Source organism: Heloderma suspectum, chromosome 3, assembly GCF_057233095.1.
Source record: "Heloderma suspectum isolate Gila_16-S chromosome 3, 16-S_ref, whole genome shotgun sequence".
Taxonomy (NCBI): Eukaryota; Metazoa; Chordata; class Lepidosauria; order Squamata; family Helodermatidae; genus Heloderma; species Heloderma suspectum.
Window position 1 is genome coordinate 328,157,001 of NC_139460.1, and position 14,699 is coordinate 328,171,699.

The 14,699-nt window shown below is 51.9% G+C and overlaps 1 protein-coding gene across 1 annotated transcript; it reads left to right on the top strand.

Annotated features, from left to right (window-relative positions):
* Window positions 1-994: 994 nt before the first annotated feature.
* On the top strand, window positions 995-14,522 carry OSTN (osteocrin). Its single transcript, XM_084842110.1, has 4 exons — window positions 995-1,093; window positions 2,384-2,604; window positions 10,210-10,303; window positions 12,073-14,522. The coding sequence occupies exons 1-3, from the start codon at window positions 995-997 to the stop codon at window positions 10,292-10,294; spliced, it is 405 nt and encodes a 134-aa protein (XP_084698236.1). The 3' UTR covers window positions 10,295-10,303; window positions 12,073-14,522.
* The last annotated feature ends 177 nt before the right edge of the window (window positions 14,523-14,699 follow it).

Consider the following 14,699-nt stretch of genomic DNA (forward strand, 5'->3'; position numbering starts at 1 on the left):
AACCTGTCCTTTAGGCATCTGCACTCCCTGGGGTTAAGTGGCCACTCAGCATTAGGGAGGTGCGAAAGTCACTTACCTTTTCGAAGGGTGACATTCGCGGTGGGGGGGAGGCACTCCGTCCCTCCCCCCAAAATTCTCTCCGGCTGGCTCCACTCTGCAGAGATTCCACGAAGCCGCCGGCCGGGGCCACCCGCAGCCTGCAGGGACGCAAATGGCGGCTGCCATAGCCGCTGCCATTTGCATTCCCCCCCCTTTTTTTTTTTTTGCTGTTTTAGCCTACGTAAATATTTATGTAGGCTATTAACAGCACACACACAAAAAAAAGGAAAGCAAATGGCGTAGTGGCTTCCAATGTTTCTCTGTTCCAGCCCAATGGCGGCTCCTTCTGGGGGCTCAGGGCGTCCAACGCCATAGAATCATAGAATCACAGCATCATAGAACAGTAGGGTTGGAAGGGGCCTACAAGACCACCGAGTCCAACCCCCTGCTCAATACAGGAATCCAGGTCAGAGCATCCCTGACAGAGGGCTGTCCAGCCTCGTCTTGAACGCCTCCAGTGTGGGAGAGCCCACCCCCTCCCTAGGTAATGGGTTCCATTGTCGTATTGCTCGAACAGCCAGGAAGTTTCTCCTGATGTTCAGCCGGAATCTGGCTCCCTGTAACTTGAGCCCATGATTCTGTGTCCTGCACTCTGGGATGATCAAGAAGAGATCCTGGCCTTCCTCTCTGGGACAACCTTGCCAGGCTGCTTGGTTCCCCGTTTGAGATGCCTGATGCCTTACAACAGACTGTACGCTGATGGCCATGCTAGCTGGGGATGGAAATTGCAGTCCAACAGAACTGGAGGGCACCAGGTTGGGGAAGGCTGCCGTACGGTACTGCAGATGTTTGTCCTTGCCTGTTCCACAAGAGTCCTCCTCTGTGGCCAGCCTGGGGTCGGCATCCCAGCCATGCGGCTCTGTGAGTCTAAGGAATCCGCTGCTGTCCTTCACAGATGCTGTCATGCCGGCGAGCGGCTGGGTGCTTTGTCCTGGCCATCACGCTGTTCCAGTGGCAAGCTGGGGTGGCGCTCCAGGCCGAGGCATCCCCGGAGGTAAGTCCTGAGGAGCCCCAGACGGGAAGGCAATCGCTTCTGGCAGGCCAGGCTGGCTGCATGGTGGCTTTCCGTGACTGGCTTTCTGGTTTCAAAGTGACGTCAAGTGGTCAGGTCTGGGGTTTCCTCATCCGTGAACTCTTCTTGGAATCAGTTTGAAAGCAAACCGAAAACAAACTTGGGAGGGTGGCAAGTGGCGACAAAAGGGGAAGAGCAGCAGGTGCTGCTCAGAAAGGGAATCCAAATGTATCTGACAAAAGCCCTGAACGAAGGAGACCCCCCCCCCCCGAGTCTCCCAGCCAACAGGGGCCCTCGATCTGCAGGAGGTGCCAGGTGCGTGGCTCCCCAGGGCAGGGCTTCCTCCATGGCGTGCCCCCTGCTTGGGGAGCTCCCTCCCCAAAGAGGTGTCAAGAGCCCCCACTGGGGCTATTTTTAAATGCAGGCTGAGGGACTTTTTCATTGCACAAGCATTTGGCTCCTGCCTTGATGGTTTTGACATATTTAGGGTGGTTTTATTGGTACTTGTTTTATGAATATTGTAAGATGCTCTGTGATACTTTTCGAGAAAGAGGGAGGGGTATAAGAGTTCATAATAAAGCAAGCAAGCTAGGCAAATTACTGGATACCTCCAGTATCAGAGGCACTGTGCCTCTGTACACCAGTTGCTGGGGATCATGGGTGGGAGGTGCTGTTGCACTCCTGTCCTGCTTGTGGGTTCCTGGTCAACAGCTGGTTGGCCACTGTGTGAACTGGATGGACTAGATGGACCCTTGGGCTGATTCAGCAGGGCTCTTCTGATGTTTTTATGGGCCCCATTTTTTCCATTCTCCTGGCGGACACAGTCCTGGTGCATGCTGCACTACAGGGTTAGCGCTTGTGTGAGGCAGTGCCCGTTTCACCCTGCAAGCAAAGTCCGCCTGAAAACCAGGCCTGAGTCCAGCCCCGCCTAGCCTGGTGTTGACTCCTCTGGCCACCAGCAGCTGTCTAATGGAGCCTCCAGCAACCTGGCATCCTCCAAGTGTTCTTGGACTGCAACTGGGAATGATGGGAGTTGCAGTCCCAGGCCTCTGGAGCGCACCAGGTCGGGAAAGGCTGGCCTTGTGCCTCCCCCCGCCCAATGCTCCCTGGTCCTTTACACTGGAGGTGCTGCAGAGCTACCCCTGGGGCCTCCGTCAGGCAGAGCCTCCCGCCCTGAGCTCAGGTCCTCTCCCTATAGGTCAGCCACGGGACCCCTGGGAGAGGGTGCAGAAAGGCCAGCCTCCTGGAAACAAGCCCGCTTTCCCTTTGCAGCAGCCAGTGGACCCTTCACCTGGCCTGGGCCGGGCTCCTGTTTCCCCCTCCAGTGATGAGAAGTCAGCTGTGGACCTGGCAGCCAAACTGCTGCTCCTGGACGAGCTGGTGTCCCTTGAGAACGACATCATCGAGACCAAGAAAAAGCGGAGTTTCCCAGGGTTCGGCTCCCCCCTCGACAGGCTCTCGGCCGGCTCCGTGGGCCTGAAGACCAAGCAGAGGTGAGCTGGGCAAAATGTCTGCAGGCCTCCAGAGCACTGGGGTGTCCTTGGAAATTGCTGCCGAGGGCGCCACCGAAGATCAGGAGCTGGGGCTCGTGGGGTGTGGTGGCTGCCAGAGCATTTGGAACCCCGTGCAGTGGTGCAGCTAGTGCCGGACCAGGGGCCAAAACCCGGGATGCCAAAGGACCACCCAGAAAGCAGGAGCTGATGAGGCAAGGCACATCTGGGCAGCTGAAGCAAACGCCACTTCATTCTGGAAGTCCGAATGCTATGAGTGAAGTGAGCTTAAATGAAAAGCTGCACATGCTCAGAGTACATTTATTTCAGCATTGGCAAACATGCTAACGTACGGGGAATGCAGAAGCAGCTGTGAAGCATGGCATGGTGTGGGGGCCGGGGGGTAGAAATGTCAGCTGCATGGTTCATAACCAGGCTGTTCAAAGCCCCCGCCCCAGAAGAACGTCAAATCCAGGGTCTAACATTAGTTAGCTGCATCACTGTCCCCACTCAGCCATGAAGTGCCCTCCCTTCCAGAGCAACCCGTCTCACAGCTGATGAAGCTAAAATCAATGCTGCTGCTGCCATAGTGCCCAGAAGGCCAGATATTCCCCGGCCTTCAGGCAGGCTGTGCAGAGCCACGTAGCGCAGTGCAATGACTGGCTCAGGTCCTGCCTGCGCTTCGTCACCGGTCTGCAGTCCTTCCCCAGCACAGTATTCTCCAGCCTTTTAAGACCCAGGACTGGCCTTTAGCCCAAGCATGCATTTGGGGATGCACACTTGTGTACATATATGGGGGTAATGTTGCTATTGTGACTAGTGCTGTGTCAAATCCTGCCCCCTATTTTCAGGAACTTTTTCTCTCCTTGTGAAAGAGGTATGGGGGGGGCTGCCTCTTTTGCAGGGAGGGGGAGAATTCAGAGAATTTTCTCCTTGGGGAGGGGGACAGGGCTTCCACATACCTTTTTAAGTGTAGGTGGTTCTTGAGGGGTCTTTCTCTCTCTATATATATATATGTTTTAAACCACCCCCTGCACTTGCAGGAGGCCAGGACTCTTCTCCAGCCTGGCAGTTCTTTCTGAACTCCCAGGAGATCATGTGGCCTCTCCCTCTCCAAGAGACATTCGGGAAGAACTCCCAGCGGGAGCGAGTCCTGGGCTTTTGCAGGTGCAGGGAGTGTTAAAAAAAAGTAGGAAGACCACCCCTCGACAACCTCCTACATTTAAAAAGTTATGTGGAAACCCTGTCCCCTCCCCAAGGACAAAATTCTCGCCTCTCCCAGCCTCTTTCTCCAGGGTTTTCACTTTGCACCGCCCCCCAAATGCCAGAAATGGAAGAATCGACATTTTCAGCGCAGCACTAGTTGCGACCCACCTTAGGCCAGGTTGCGGCCCAGTAGCAGGTTCCTCCCAACTCATCAGCTGGAGACCTGCTCTCCTCAGGTCTCCCTCCTCGCATCGGCCTCGGCCGTCACACGCAAGGCCAGCCCGCCCGGGCCGGGGGCGAGTCCCCCACCTCAGGCGGCGCGGGAGGGGCGCCCAGGGCCTCTGCCGCGCGCTCGTTTCTTGGCTAGCCTCGGTACGTTCCGCGTTTCGGTTTGTCTCGACTCCGCCACCCACTTTGGCCGGCCTTCCCCTTCTCACGCCAGCGTTCTCCCGCTGTTCCCTCCCACCCTTTGATGTCCCGTTCCTTCCCCCCACTTTGCTACGGGGAAGCGGAGCCTGGCTTGCCCTCCTCGGGGCTCCGTGGAGAAGAGGGCGGGCTAGTCTGAGAGGGCAGAAAGGGGAAGACCGGTCGAGAGAAGGCGCGCGCGCGCCCGTGGAGCGGGGGCGCTGCCGCCCAACGCGAGCTGCTGCCGGCGGCGGGGGGCGGCACCGCCGGGGGCGCCGCAGCTACGGACAGGTTGCCGCGCCTCGCCTCCAAACACGCATTGTTCGCGACTGCACGCGCGCCCCGCCCGAGCGCAAAGCCCTCCGCGGGGCTGGCCGAGCCGCTGCGCTGCACGCGGGGAGCTCGCCGCCCGGGAGGAGGCCCCGGCCCCCCCGCCCCGGCCAGCTTCCGTCGCCGCCGCGGAGGGGTTTGCGTCCGGCTCTGCGGGCTCCCCTGCGCGCTCCGGCGGGCAGCGTCCCGTGGCCCCGGCGAAGGGCGGCCGCCCGCTCTGCTGTCCGCGAGAACGGGATCGGCCGTGACGCGAGGGCGCCGCGCGGGCCAGAGCCCCTCCGCCCTGCTGCGGGCAGAGGAAGTGCGGGGCGGCTTCCCCCAACTTCTCCAGCGGGAGGCGGCGCGCTCGGGCGTGCCCTCGGCTGCGCACCCCTAGCCGCGGCGGTGGCACCGCCCCCCCGCGCGCTCTCGGGCTCCGTTTTCCGCGCTGCCCCCGCGAGCGGCCTGGCAGCCCGGCCCCCATTTTGCGCCCTGAACCCCGTCCCGAACGTCGGGCCATCCGCGGACATGGCGCCCGGGGGGCGCGGGAGCCACCGTGGGAGCGGCGGAGGAGGTCTGGCGGGGCCGGGAGCGCAGCACGCGCCCCTCGCCTCCCTGCTGCGGGCGCCTCCGTCGCTCCGCAGCCTCCCGGGCGGCCTGCCTGCGCTCCCGAGCCGGAGAGGCCCTGCGGGAGGAACCGCCTCGGGGCCCTTCCCCTGGGCTCTAGCCGAAGTGCGGAAAGCCGGGGCGGCGGCAGGCTGCCCCAGCCCCTGAAGAGGGCGGGCGCCACGTCGTTCTCCTCCGAATTTCATTTCCAACGCAGTTGCCTTCCTACCAAATTGAACTAGAAAGGCCAAAAACGTGGAAGACGCTGTCCGAGCAGCGCTAACACAAGCCGCGTCAGCGCGTCTTAGGCATAATAATCGCCATGAGCGATTGATGGACGGACGGATGGCGTTTCTACCCCGCCTTTTTCCCTCTTGCAAGGAACCCAAGGCAGCGCGCGTCTTCCTCCCCCTCTCATCCTCGCGACAACAACCCTGCGAGGTGGGCTGGGCGTCTGCGCGCGGCCCAGCGCCACCCAGAGAGCGCCCACGGCCGGGCGGGGCGAGAGCCCGGGCTCCGGCTCCCAGCGCAGCGCAGCGCTCTCGCCACCGCGCCACGCCGGCTCCCGCCGGGCCGGGCCTGCCGGCGTGCCGGCGCGCCGGAGAGGGGCTCCTCCCGGGGACGGCGGCGCCGGGGCGTGCCTTGCTGTGGCGCGGGCTGGCCACGAGAGGGGGCCCGTCCCCCGCGGCGCGCCGTCGCTCCGGCGCGGCCCCCCACGCGCCGCCGGGCCCTGCCGGAGCAGCCGGGGCGCGGGCTCCGCTCCGGCGCCGCTGCCTGCTGTCGCCCCGCGCCACGGGCGCAAGCGCCGCGGTTGAGCGTCGCGCCCGCGCCCGCCCTGCGGCTCTACCGGAGTGGGGAAGGAAGGAAGGGAGGAAAAGAAAGAAAGAAATCAAACTAATAATATACAGCGATTTGCAGAATTTTCAAAGGAAAAAGGACTCGCAAGTCTTCCGGAAGACGGTCAGGCCCGGGCTTTGGAGAGTCTTTAGGACGGGTGCAGAACTGCAGGCCCAGGGGCCAAGCCCAGCCCCCACGGGGGGGGCGCATTCTGGTTCCCCTGGGGGCCGCGCCTTTCCCCAGACCACCAATCGCTTCTCCGGTGGCGTACGCAAGGGGCAGCCCTGCACCCGCTGCATGTTCAGCCCAGCTTGAAGCCCGTTTCTCCCACGTGAAGAACTGCTCCGGCCAGCCATCCCCGAGTCCCAGGGACGGGTCTCCCCCGAACTGTGACCTGGACCCTTTGTGCGGAGGCGCCGGGGCTTGAACCTGGGGCCTTCCGCAGGCAAGGCAGATATATTACGATGTATATCATAATAAATATATATATATATATATATATATATTATGTCCTCCTATATATATCTATATATATATCAAGGCAGATATATTATGACCAACATTTTGTGCCCATTTTATCATACAGTCTTTTACTTGTTCATCCTCTGTCTCATACCTTAACAGTAATTTATACAGTTTAGCAATAACTTGTTCATCATTTGTACACACTGCTGTTTCAAACTCAGATTCTGCTTGTTCAAATCCACCATTTTTCTCATCTATTTTAAACCTTTTTTAAATTTGCAAATATGAAAACCACTGGCAGACATGACCTTCTTCCAATAAGCTTTCCCTTGATTTTAACTTATATTCCCCTTGTGACAGTTCCAGTAAATCATTATATCATATCCATTTATGCGTGCTATCAAATTTTCTTCTATGCATTGCTTCTTGTGAAGATATCCAATGTGTTTTTTATAAAACCCTAATTTATATTTATTCCAAGTTCTTAATACAGCCCTTCTTATATAATGATTATTAAAATCTACATTCACTTTTGTTTTATCATACCACAAATAACCATGCCACCCATATCTCAATGCATATCCTTCTAGTTCTAAAAGCCTTCTATTTTTCAACGTCACCCATTCCTTCATCCACATCAAGCAGCAGGCAGAAAAATAGGTTTTAAAACCTGGTAATGTCAAGCCACCTCTTTCCTTTGCATCTTGTACCATTTTTATTTTAACTCTTGGTTTCTTTGCTTGCCATATAAACTTTGTTATATCGCTCTGCCACTGCTTAAAAGGTAAACCTGATGTAATAATGGGTATCATTTGAAACAAAAATAACATTCTAGGTAATACATTCATTTTGATCGTTGCAATTCTTCCCCAAAGTGATAGCTGTAATTTTTCCCATTTTAATTTGTTGTTCAGTCGTGTCCGACTCTTCGTGACCCCATGGACCACAGCACACCAGGCCTTCCTGTCCTGCGCTCTCTCCCGGAGTGCGCTCAAGTTCATATTCATTGCATCGGTGATGCTATCTAGCCATCTCATCCTCTGCTGTCCCCTTCTCCTTTTGCCTTCAGTCTTTCCCAGCAACAGGGTCTTTTCCAGAGAGTTTTCTCTTTGCATTAGGTGGCCAAAATATTTGCGCTTCAGCTTCAGGATCTGTCCTTCCAATGAGCACTCAGGGTTGATTTCCTTTAGGATGGACTGATTTGACCTCCTTGCAGTCCGGGGGACTCGTAAGAGTCTTCTCCAGCACCACAGTTCGAAACCATCAATTCTTCGGCGCTCAGCCTTCCTTATAGTTCAGCTCTCACAGCCATACATTACTACTGGGAAAACCATAGCTTTGATTAGACGGACCTTTGTCGGCAAGGTGATGTCTCTGCTTCTTACTATGCTGTCTAGGTGTGCCATAGCTTTCCTCCCAAGGAGCAAGCGTCTTTGAATTTCATGGCTACAGTCACTGTCTGTGGTGATCTTGGAGCCCAAGAAAGTAAAATCTGTCACTGCTTCCATTTCTTCCCCTTCTATATACCAGGAAGTGATGGGGCCAGATGCCATGATCTTCGGTTTTTTAATGTTGAGTTTCAAACCAGCTTTTGCACTCTCCTCTTTCACCCTCAACAAGAGGCTCTTTAGATCCTCTTCGCTTTCTGCCATTAGGGTGGGATCATCTGCGTATCTGAGGTTGTCGATAATTCTCCCGGCAATCTTAATTCCGACCTCTGATTCATCCAGCCCGGCGTTTCTCATGATGTACTCTGCATATAAGTTAAATAAGCAGGGCAACAATATGCAGCCTTGTCGTACTCCTTTCCCAATTTTGAACCACTCGGTTGTTCCATGTCCGTTTCTTACTGTTGCTTCTTGACCCTCGTACAGGTTTCTCAGGAGACAGGTAAGCTGGTCTGGTACTCCCATCACTTTAAGAATTTGCCAGAGTTTGTTGTGATCCACACAATCAAAGGCTTTAGCATAGTCAATGAAGCAGAAATAGATGTTTTTCTGGAATTCTCTTGCTTTCTCCATGATCCAGCGAACGTTGGCGATTTGATCTCTAGTTCCTCTGCCTCTTCGAAACCCAGCTTGTACTTCCGGTAGTTCTCGGTTCGCATACTGCTGAAGCCTAGCTTGTAGGATTTTGAGCATCACCTTGCTGGCATGTGAAATGAGCGCAATTGTACAGTACTTAGAACACTCTTTGGCGTTGCCCTTCTTTGGAATTGGAATGTAAACTGACCTTTTCCAGTCTTGCGGCCACTATCATGGCTATCAGGGACATTCAGATCTTTCCTGTATAATTCTTCTGTGTATTCTTTCCGCCTCTTCTTAATCTCATCTGCTTCTGTTAGGTCCCTGCCTTCTTTGTCCTTTATCATGCCCGTCTTTGCATTCATTCCACACTTTAACATAGTTATTTTGAAAAAGCATACAATTCATATTTGTCAAAAGGACTCCCAAATAGTTTACTTTCTTTTAAATTTGGAAGCCAGTCTTATCCATTAACCTTTTTTTCCTTGAACATTCATATTCTTTGTTAAAATTTTTGTTTTCTGTTTATTAACTTTGAACCCTGTCACTGCTCCAAATTCTTTTAATTTTTTCATTAAAATTTCCATTCCCTTTAAAGGTTCTTCCAACATAAACACCAAGTCATCTGCAAAAGCCCTCAGCTTATATTTCTCCTTTTTAATCTTTATTCCTGTAATTCGATCATCTTGTCTTATATCTCTGTTCAGGCATTCTAAAACCAATATAAACAGTAGCAGTGACAATGGGCAACCTTGTCTTGTTCCTGTTTGTATCTCACAAGGTTTAGTCAAGTCCCCATTTATAATTATTTGAGCCTTTTGATTGGTATATACTGATTTCACCCATTTTATAAAGTTTTTCCCAAAGTCCAGTTCTTCTAAAGTCTTAGTTAAAAATTTCCAGTTGAGGCGGCTGCTACTTCTCACAGCAGTGGTGTCCAAACGGTATATCAGGGCTGGGCAACGTTTGGTCTGTCATGGGCCACATTCCCTCATGGTTGATCTGTCGGGGGCTGCACAGTGGGTAAGGGCGACGCCAGTGGTGGGCAGGGCCAGAGCAAGAAGTGGGTGGCTCCCCCCTTCTCTCTCACTCCCTCTCTCTCTCTGTCTCTCCCCTCCGCCCTTCCCACCCAGTGGGCTGCCAGGGAAGGGGCAGGTCGCTAGTCTTGCCAGGCAGCCTGAACTGATTGCACACAGAGGCCTTTGGAATTAGGGTGAAGGCCGCAGTTTCCCCGCCCTTGCTGTATATAAAGAGACAAACCCTCGTCTAAGAAGCTGCCTCCCACTTTACACATTTGTGCAGCATCACCGTCCCTGGTCTCCTTGGCTCTCATCTGATTGGCTTACAACACCCATTTTTAAAAATTCATTCATATACCATTCTTCATTTCTCAATTCTGGGGCAATTCACAGTAAGTTAGAACACAATTATAACATCAACTGCAGTAAAAACAGAATCAAGCAGCAGGTAAAAGCAGCCAGCAAGAACACTCCTATGGGTCGCTAGTGGCATTTAAAATGCCTGGATGAAGAACGAGCTGTTCACCTGGCATCTGAAGGATAACCATGGCAGTGCCAGGGGAGCCTCCTTGGCACGGCCAGATTTGGCCCCTGGGCCGGAGGCTCAACACCCTGGTGTGCAGGAAGAGGTCAGCTTCTTAGACAGGGTTTGTTGTGTCTGTTTGCACAAAGTTTATACAGCAGGACTTTGAGCATAATCCACTGAGTCAAGTCTCTTGATTTTTCTCATCCTGTAGGAAAGTTGTGGAACTGCCAAAGAGACGGTTTGGACTTCCTCTCGACCGGATCGGAGTGAACCGTCTGAACAACTCCAGAGGTTAGCAGACATGGGTAAGATCAAATCACCAAAGATCTGCTTAGGTGTGTGGAGCCTGTTTGTGGGCTTCTCCACATGGGTCTGTTATCCTGCAATTGAGATTGGTTACTTATGGAAGTTTGCAGGTCCTTTACATGATGCTGTTCCAACCATTTCCGCAGCCTAATCTGAAACGGAAATAATGAGTTAATAAAAAGAAGTTACTTGAATCAATTTGAATTTGCCTGCGTAAAGAGGAAGTAATAGTATAACAACAGTACCATCTAGTGGCTGTATAATGAAACATATAGAACTCGCAGATAAAGGGGGGAAAGTGGGAGGAAGCTCATGTAAAGGACTGCTCTTAATCCCAACAAAGAATCGGGAAGCAGAAGCCCTGGTAAAATCACAGGATAAAAAGCCTCTGTGGGGAGAAGCCCTCTGTCTTTGCTGCACACTACAAGCTGCATGGGAGAGCAGTGATCCAGATAGAGAGAGTTTTGTCTCCGCTTTTTCTTCCCCTTCTTCAAATGGCAGGAAATTCAGGCTCAGGGTCCTTTGGAGGAGAAACAGAACACTAGAGACTTTTGTGCCCATCTTGAGAATAATCCGTTAGTTTACAAAATCACAGGTTGGCAGGGTGGTGGTGGTCCTGGCTCAGTGTATAGAATCAGAGAACGATAAGAGCTGGAAGGCATCACGGGGGCCACTGGTCCAACCTTCTTCTTGATTCAGGGAATGTAGAGCTAGAACACTGCCTGCTGAGCCTCTGCTTGGCAATGCCCATGTTTTGTATGCAGAAGGTCCCAGGTATCTCCAGGAAAACATGGGGAAAACATCCTGTCTGGAACCCTGGCGAGCTGCTGTCTCAGTCTAAGGCAGCTTCTTATACCTTGTGCTGGATGAGGCAGCAGCCAGTGAAGGCAGCGATAGTCCCAAGGTGAACGAAGTAACTTGACATCCTCACTGGATATTGAATTGGCAAACCAGTTTGAAACTGTTTTAACTGTGATGACTTCTCGCAAAGAATTCTGCGGTACGTGGCTACCCATCACTCTGAAATGGTGGCTGGAGTGAAGTTGGTCTTCCCCAAGCCCCCCCCCTCCCCCAGCCCTTGGGCACTGAGTCCAAAAGCGACTGTTGCAAAGATACGAAGCTGCAGAAATGTGCGGAAGTGTGATTAAATAAATGAAAACGCCCCTCTGTGCCTCTGTAACTGCGCAGCTGCAAAGGGACGGGGGGAGTAAAGGTATGTCACAGAGTGACACAAGCACTTTGCATGCCTAAAACACGCCCACTGCAAAATGCAAAGTCGATTTGGGGAAAGGACAGATGGCTTGCAACCGCGGGAAACCCGCAGCAAACCAAAAACATCACAGCAAAACGCCCCCTTGGAAATCCACATTTTCCGGGAGAAAACCATGGACGGCTGCGAAGTGGCAATGGTGTCATATGTCCCGAAGGACCTCGACTGGCAGCTGCCCCAGAGTAAAAGACTCGTGCAGACGGGGCATGGGTTTGGCCCTACAGTGAAATGCTGAGATATTTTTATTAGAGATCTCTTTCGCCTTCACAGGATTTCAGTTCCCAGGGTCCCTAGGCCGGGCAGTAAGTGAGCTAAACCGGTTTGAAGGTGGTTTCAGTTGGCTGTGTAAATGCAAGCATTTGGGGGATCCTTATCTAAAGTGTCTTTTTGCAGCACCTTTGATCCCAGCCCCCGCTTGAAGCACCTTCTGCTAGCCTGAAAATTTCTCACCAGGAAATTCTGTTATCTATTAACTTTTCATGACTTTTCTTCCCACAGATTTGCCTGCCTTGGTTGAAACCACATCCAGACCATCTCCCATTGCAGAAGGCGCTTCAATGAGCCCCACCCTCTTGTCTTTATCTAATGACTTTGCAAGTAAGGAGCAATCTCCTTAAAAAAGGCACCCATCCCATGTCATCCCTGTATGATCTATAGCAGGTTGAGTCCACTGGATCAGATTTTCTTTCACTGACGCTCTGTCCTGCTGGTAAAAATGATCAGAAAGTCTTTATTTGTTTGCATGTATATAATAATTTCATTGCATGTGATTTTAAAAAATACTAATCATAAAAAGGAGTTTGCTAGCTTAATAAGGGCTATTAGAGGATGGTGAAACAAAGTAGCAAGGTGATGTTGTTGACTTCTGCATTGAATAGGGGGTTGGATTCGATGGTCTTACAGGCTCCTTCCCGCCCTACTGTTCTATGATTCTAGGACTCCAGACCAGTTCATGTAGGACTATGCAAAGCTTCTGAGTTCCACAAAACACTTTTTCATCTGCTTGCTGGTCCTCCCTCTGTGGTCAGCTCAGCACCACTGCTGAGGTCAGCATTCTTTCCCATCATTATGATCACAACACAGCTTTGTCTCTCTTTATACCAGCTTGGTGTTACTTAACTTTTGGTTGGTAGCTCTTACTAAAGCCCTCTGCATTTGGGCTGTGGTGATGGGACAGTTCTTAACGTGGTGGCCTCCAGCTGGAAGACCACAGAAAATAAGTACTTCTGCAGGTCCGCAGAGCAGGGAGAGGCATAACATTTGTAAGCAGTCTCCCACTTTAACCAGCCAGGGTTAGTGGCCCTCAGGATCATGGGCATCGAGACCGCCCACTTGTGGCTGCATTTGCACAGAATGTTTAACCAGGATTTATTTTAACCATAGTATGTTGAACAAGCCATGGTCAGTTGTGCAGACAAGCAAAGCAATCATGGTTTATTCAGCCTATTCATAGTTTGTTTTCTCTCCGCCTCTTCTGCCAGGACCCAGATGGTATCCCAAACATTCTAGCAACAGTAGAAGACTATTTTGCCTGTATGTTTGTGGGTGTGGGTATTTCTGGATATTTTTTTATTATGGTGTGTGTTTTGCCTGTATTTTTTTTTGGGGGGGGGTCTTTTCTGGATTGTGTGTTTGGGAAGAAGATTGGGAGAGTTTGCTGTCTGTTTTCGGGGTGGGGTGGGGGCCAGTAAGCGATCCTTATTTTCAGTCCTTTGTTCCTTTTGAGAGTTTATCATTTTGCAGGGTGTGGATATAATGGCCAGGGTCTCCTGCTTAGACTAAAGTTGTGCTTTCAACATGTAGTCCTGGGTAGATGTTATGAAAGTACACATAGGTCCCTTAAAGATTTTCTCTCCACGCAAAGCAGCAGCAGAAAGCAGGGGTGTTCTGGCACTGGAGGAACTCACGAGAAGGGTGGAGTTGGAGGTAGAAAGAAGTCTCCAGGGAGAATGAGGAGGGATGAGGAGTTTGGGGGAGAAAGGAAGCAAGAGCACTTTAGCTTGCTTCTCACCTCTATAGATTGGCAAAAGGCACAGGCAGGTCAAGGAAACAAACCAGGATAAGCCAGCATTCTGGGTTAAGACATAACAAACCACGGTCAAAGCAAGCCAGAATTCATAAGCCACCTTCAAACTATGGCTTTAAACTGGGGGTTGTTGCCAAAAAGTAACACACGGTTCATTGCCTGGTTTAGGTTAAGACATTCAAACAAACCACAATTAGTGCTAAACAAGTCCTGGCTTGGTGCTTTGTGCAAGCCAGGTGAAAAAGCTTTATCTTTTTGTGTCCTTTCTTTTGACAGCATCTCATCCACTATTGTGCCCCATTCAGCTGCTCCTTCCACTTCCCTTTCTGGCTGGTGTTTCTCTAGCATTTGCCTTCTCTCATACAAAGCTGTCTTAAATGGACTCATACCATTGGTCCATCTAGCCCTCTCTGGTCAACTCTAGCTGGCAGCAGCACTCCAAGTCATAGGCTGAAAGAGGTTTTTCCTTCCACCTGCTCCTTCTGACTGGAGATGCCAGGCACTGGACATGGGGCTATCTGCATGCAAAGCAGGTGCCCCACAGTGCTTGTTTTCAAGCTGCATCATGATGTTCTCCCAGGTTCCTCTGCTTGGAAGAACCATGCTCTGCCATGTTGTCTTTTCTCTTGCTTCGTGCTCACGATTTTTAACCACTAGTGTCCCTGTACAGCATGGAATAGTGGTGAGAATTACAATCCAAGGCTGAAAGCTGACGTGTTACAAAAAGATAAACGGGGCACTTGGGAGCAACAACGCATTGTCTCCTTCAGTCTTCCTTCCTTCCTCAGTTTCCATGAGAGAAGTCTCTCTGTATGCCTGTGTTACATGCTTGGAAGTTGGAGATGCCCCTTATTCAAGAGCTATGGAATTGCTGCATAAACTCCACCATGTTAAAATAAAATAGCATACACCATGGATGGCCAGCTATAATTCTGTCATCTCTGTTGTGTTTCTAGTACCATGTTGTTTATCCTCACAACAGACCTGTGAGGGAGGGGAGTCCTGCTGTGAGGAGAGATTTCTGCAGACATACAGGGTGGGGGGGGAGGTCTGAGGGGGCTAATATCATTTTACTTAGAAACCAACTGAGGTTGAGGGT

Excerpts from the sequence above, each read along its gene's own strand:
- OSTN (XM_084842110.1), top strand. The coding sequence starts at position 995 with ATGCTGTCATGCCGGCGAGCGGCTGGGTGCTTTGTCCTGGCCATCACG. Across the intron at positions 1,094-2,383 it reads AGGCCGAGGCATCCCCGGAG|CAGCCAGTGGACCCTTCACC; the intron begins GTAAGTCCTGAG and ends TTCCCTTTGCAG. Across the intron at positions 2,605-10,209 it reads GGCCTGAAGACCAAGCAGAG|GAAAGTTGTGGAACTGCCAA; the intron begins GTGAGCTGGGCA and ends CTCATCCTGTAG.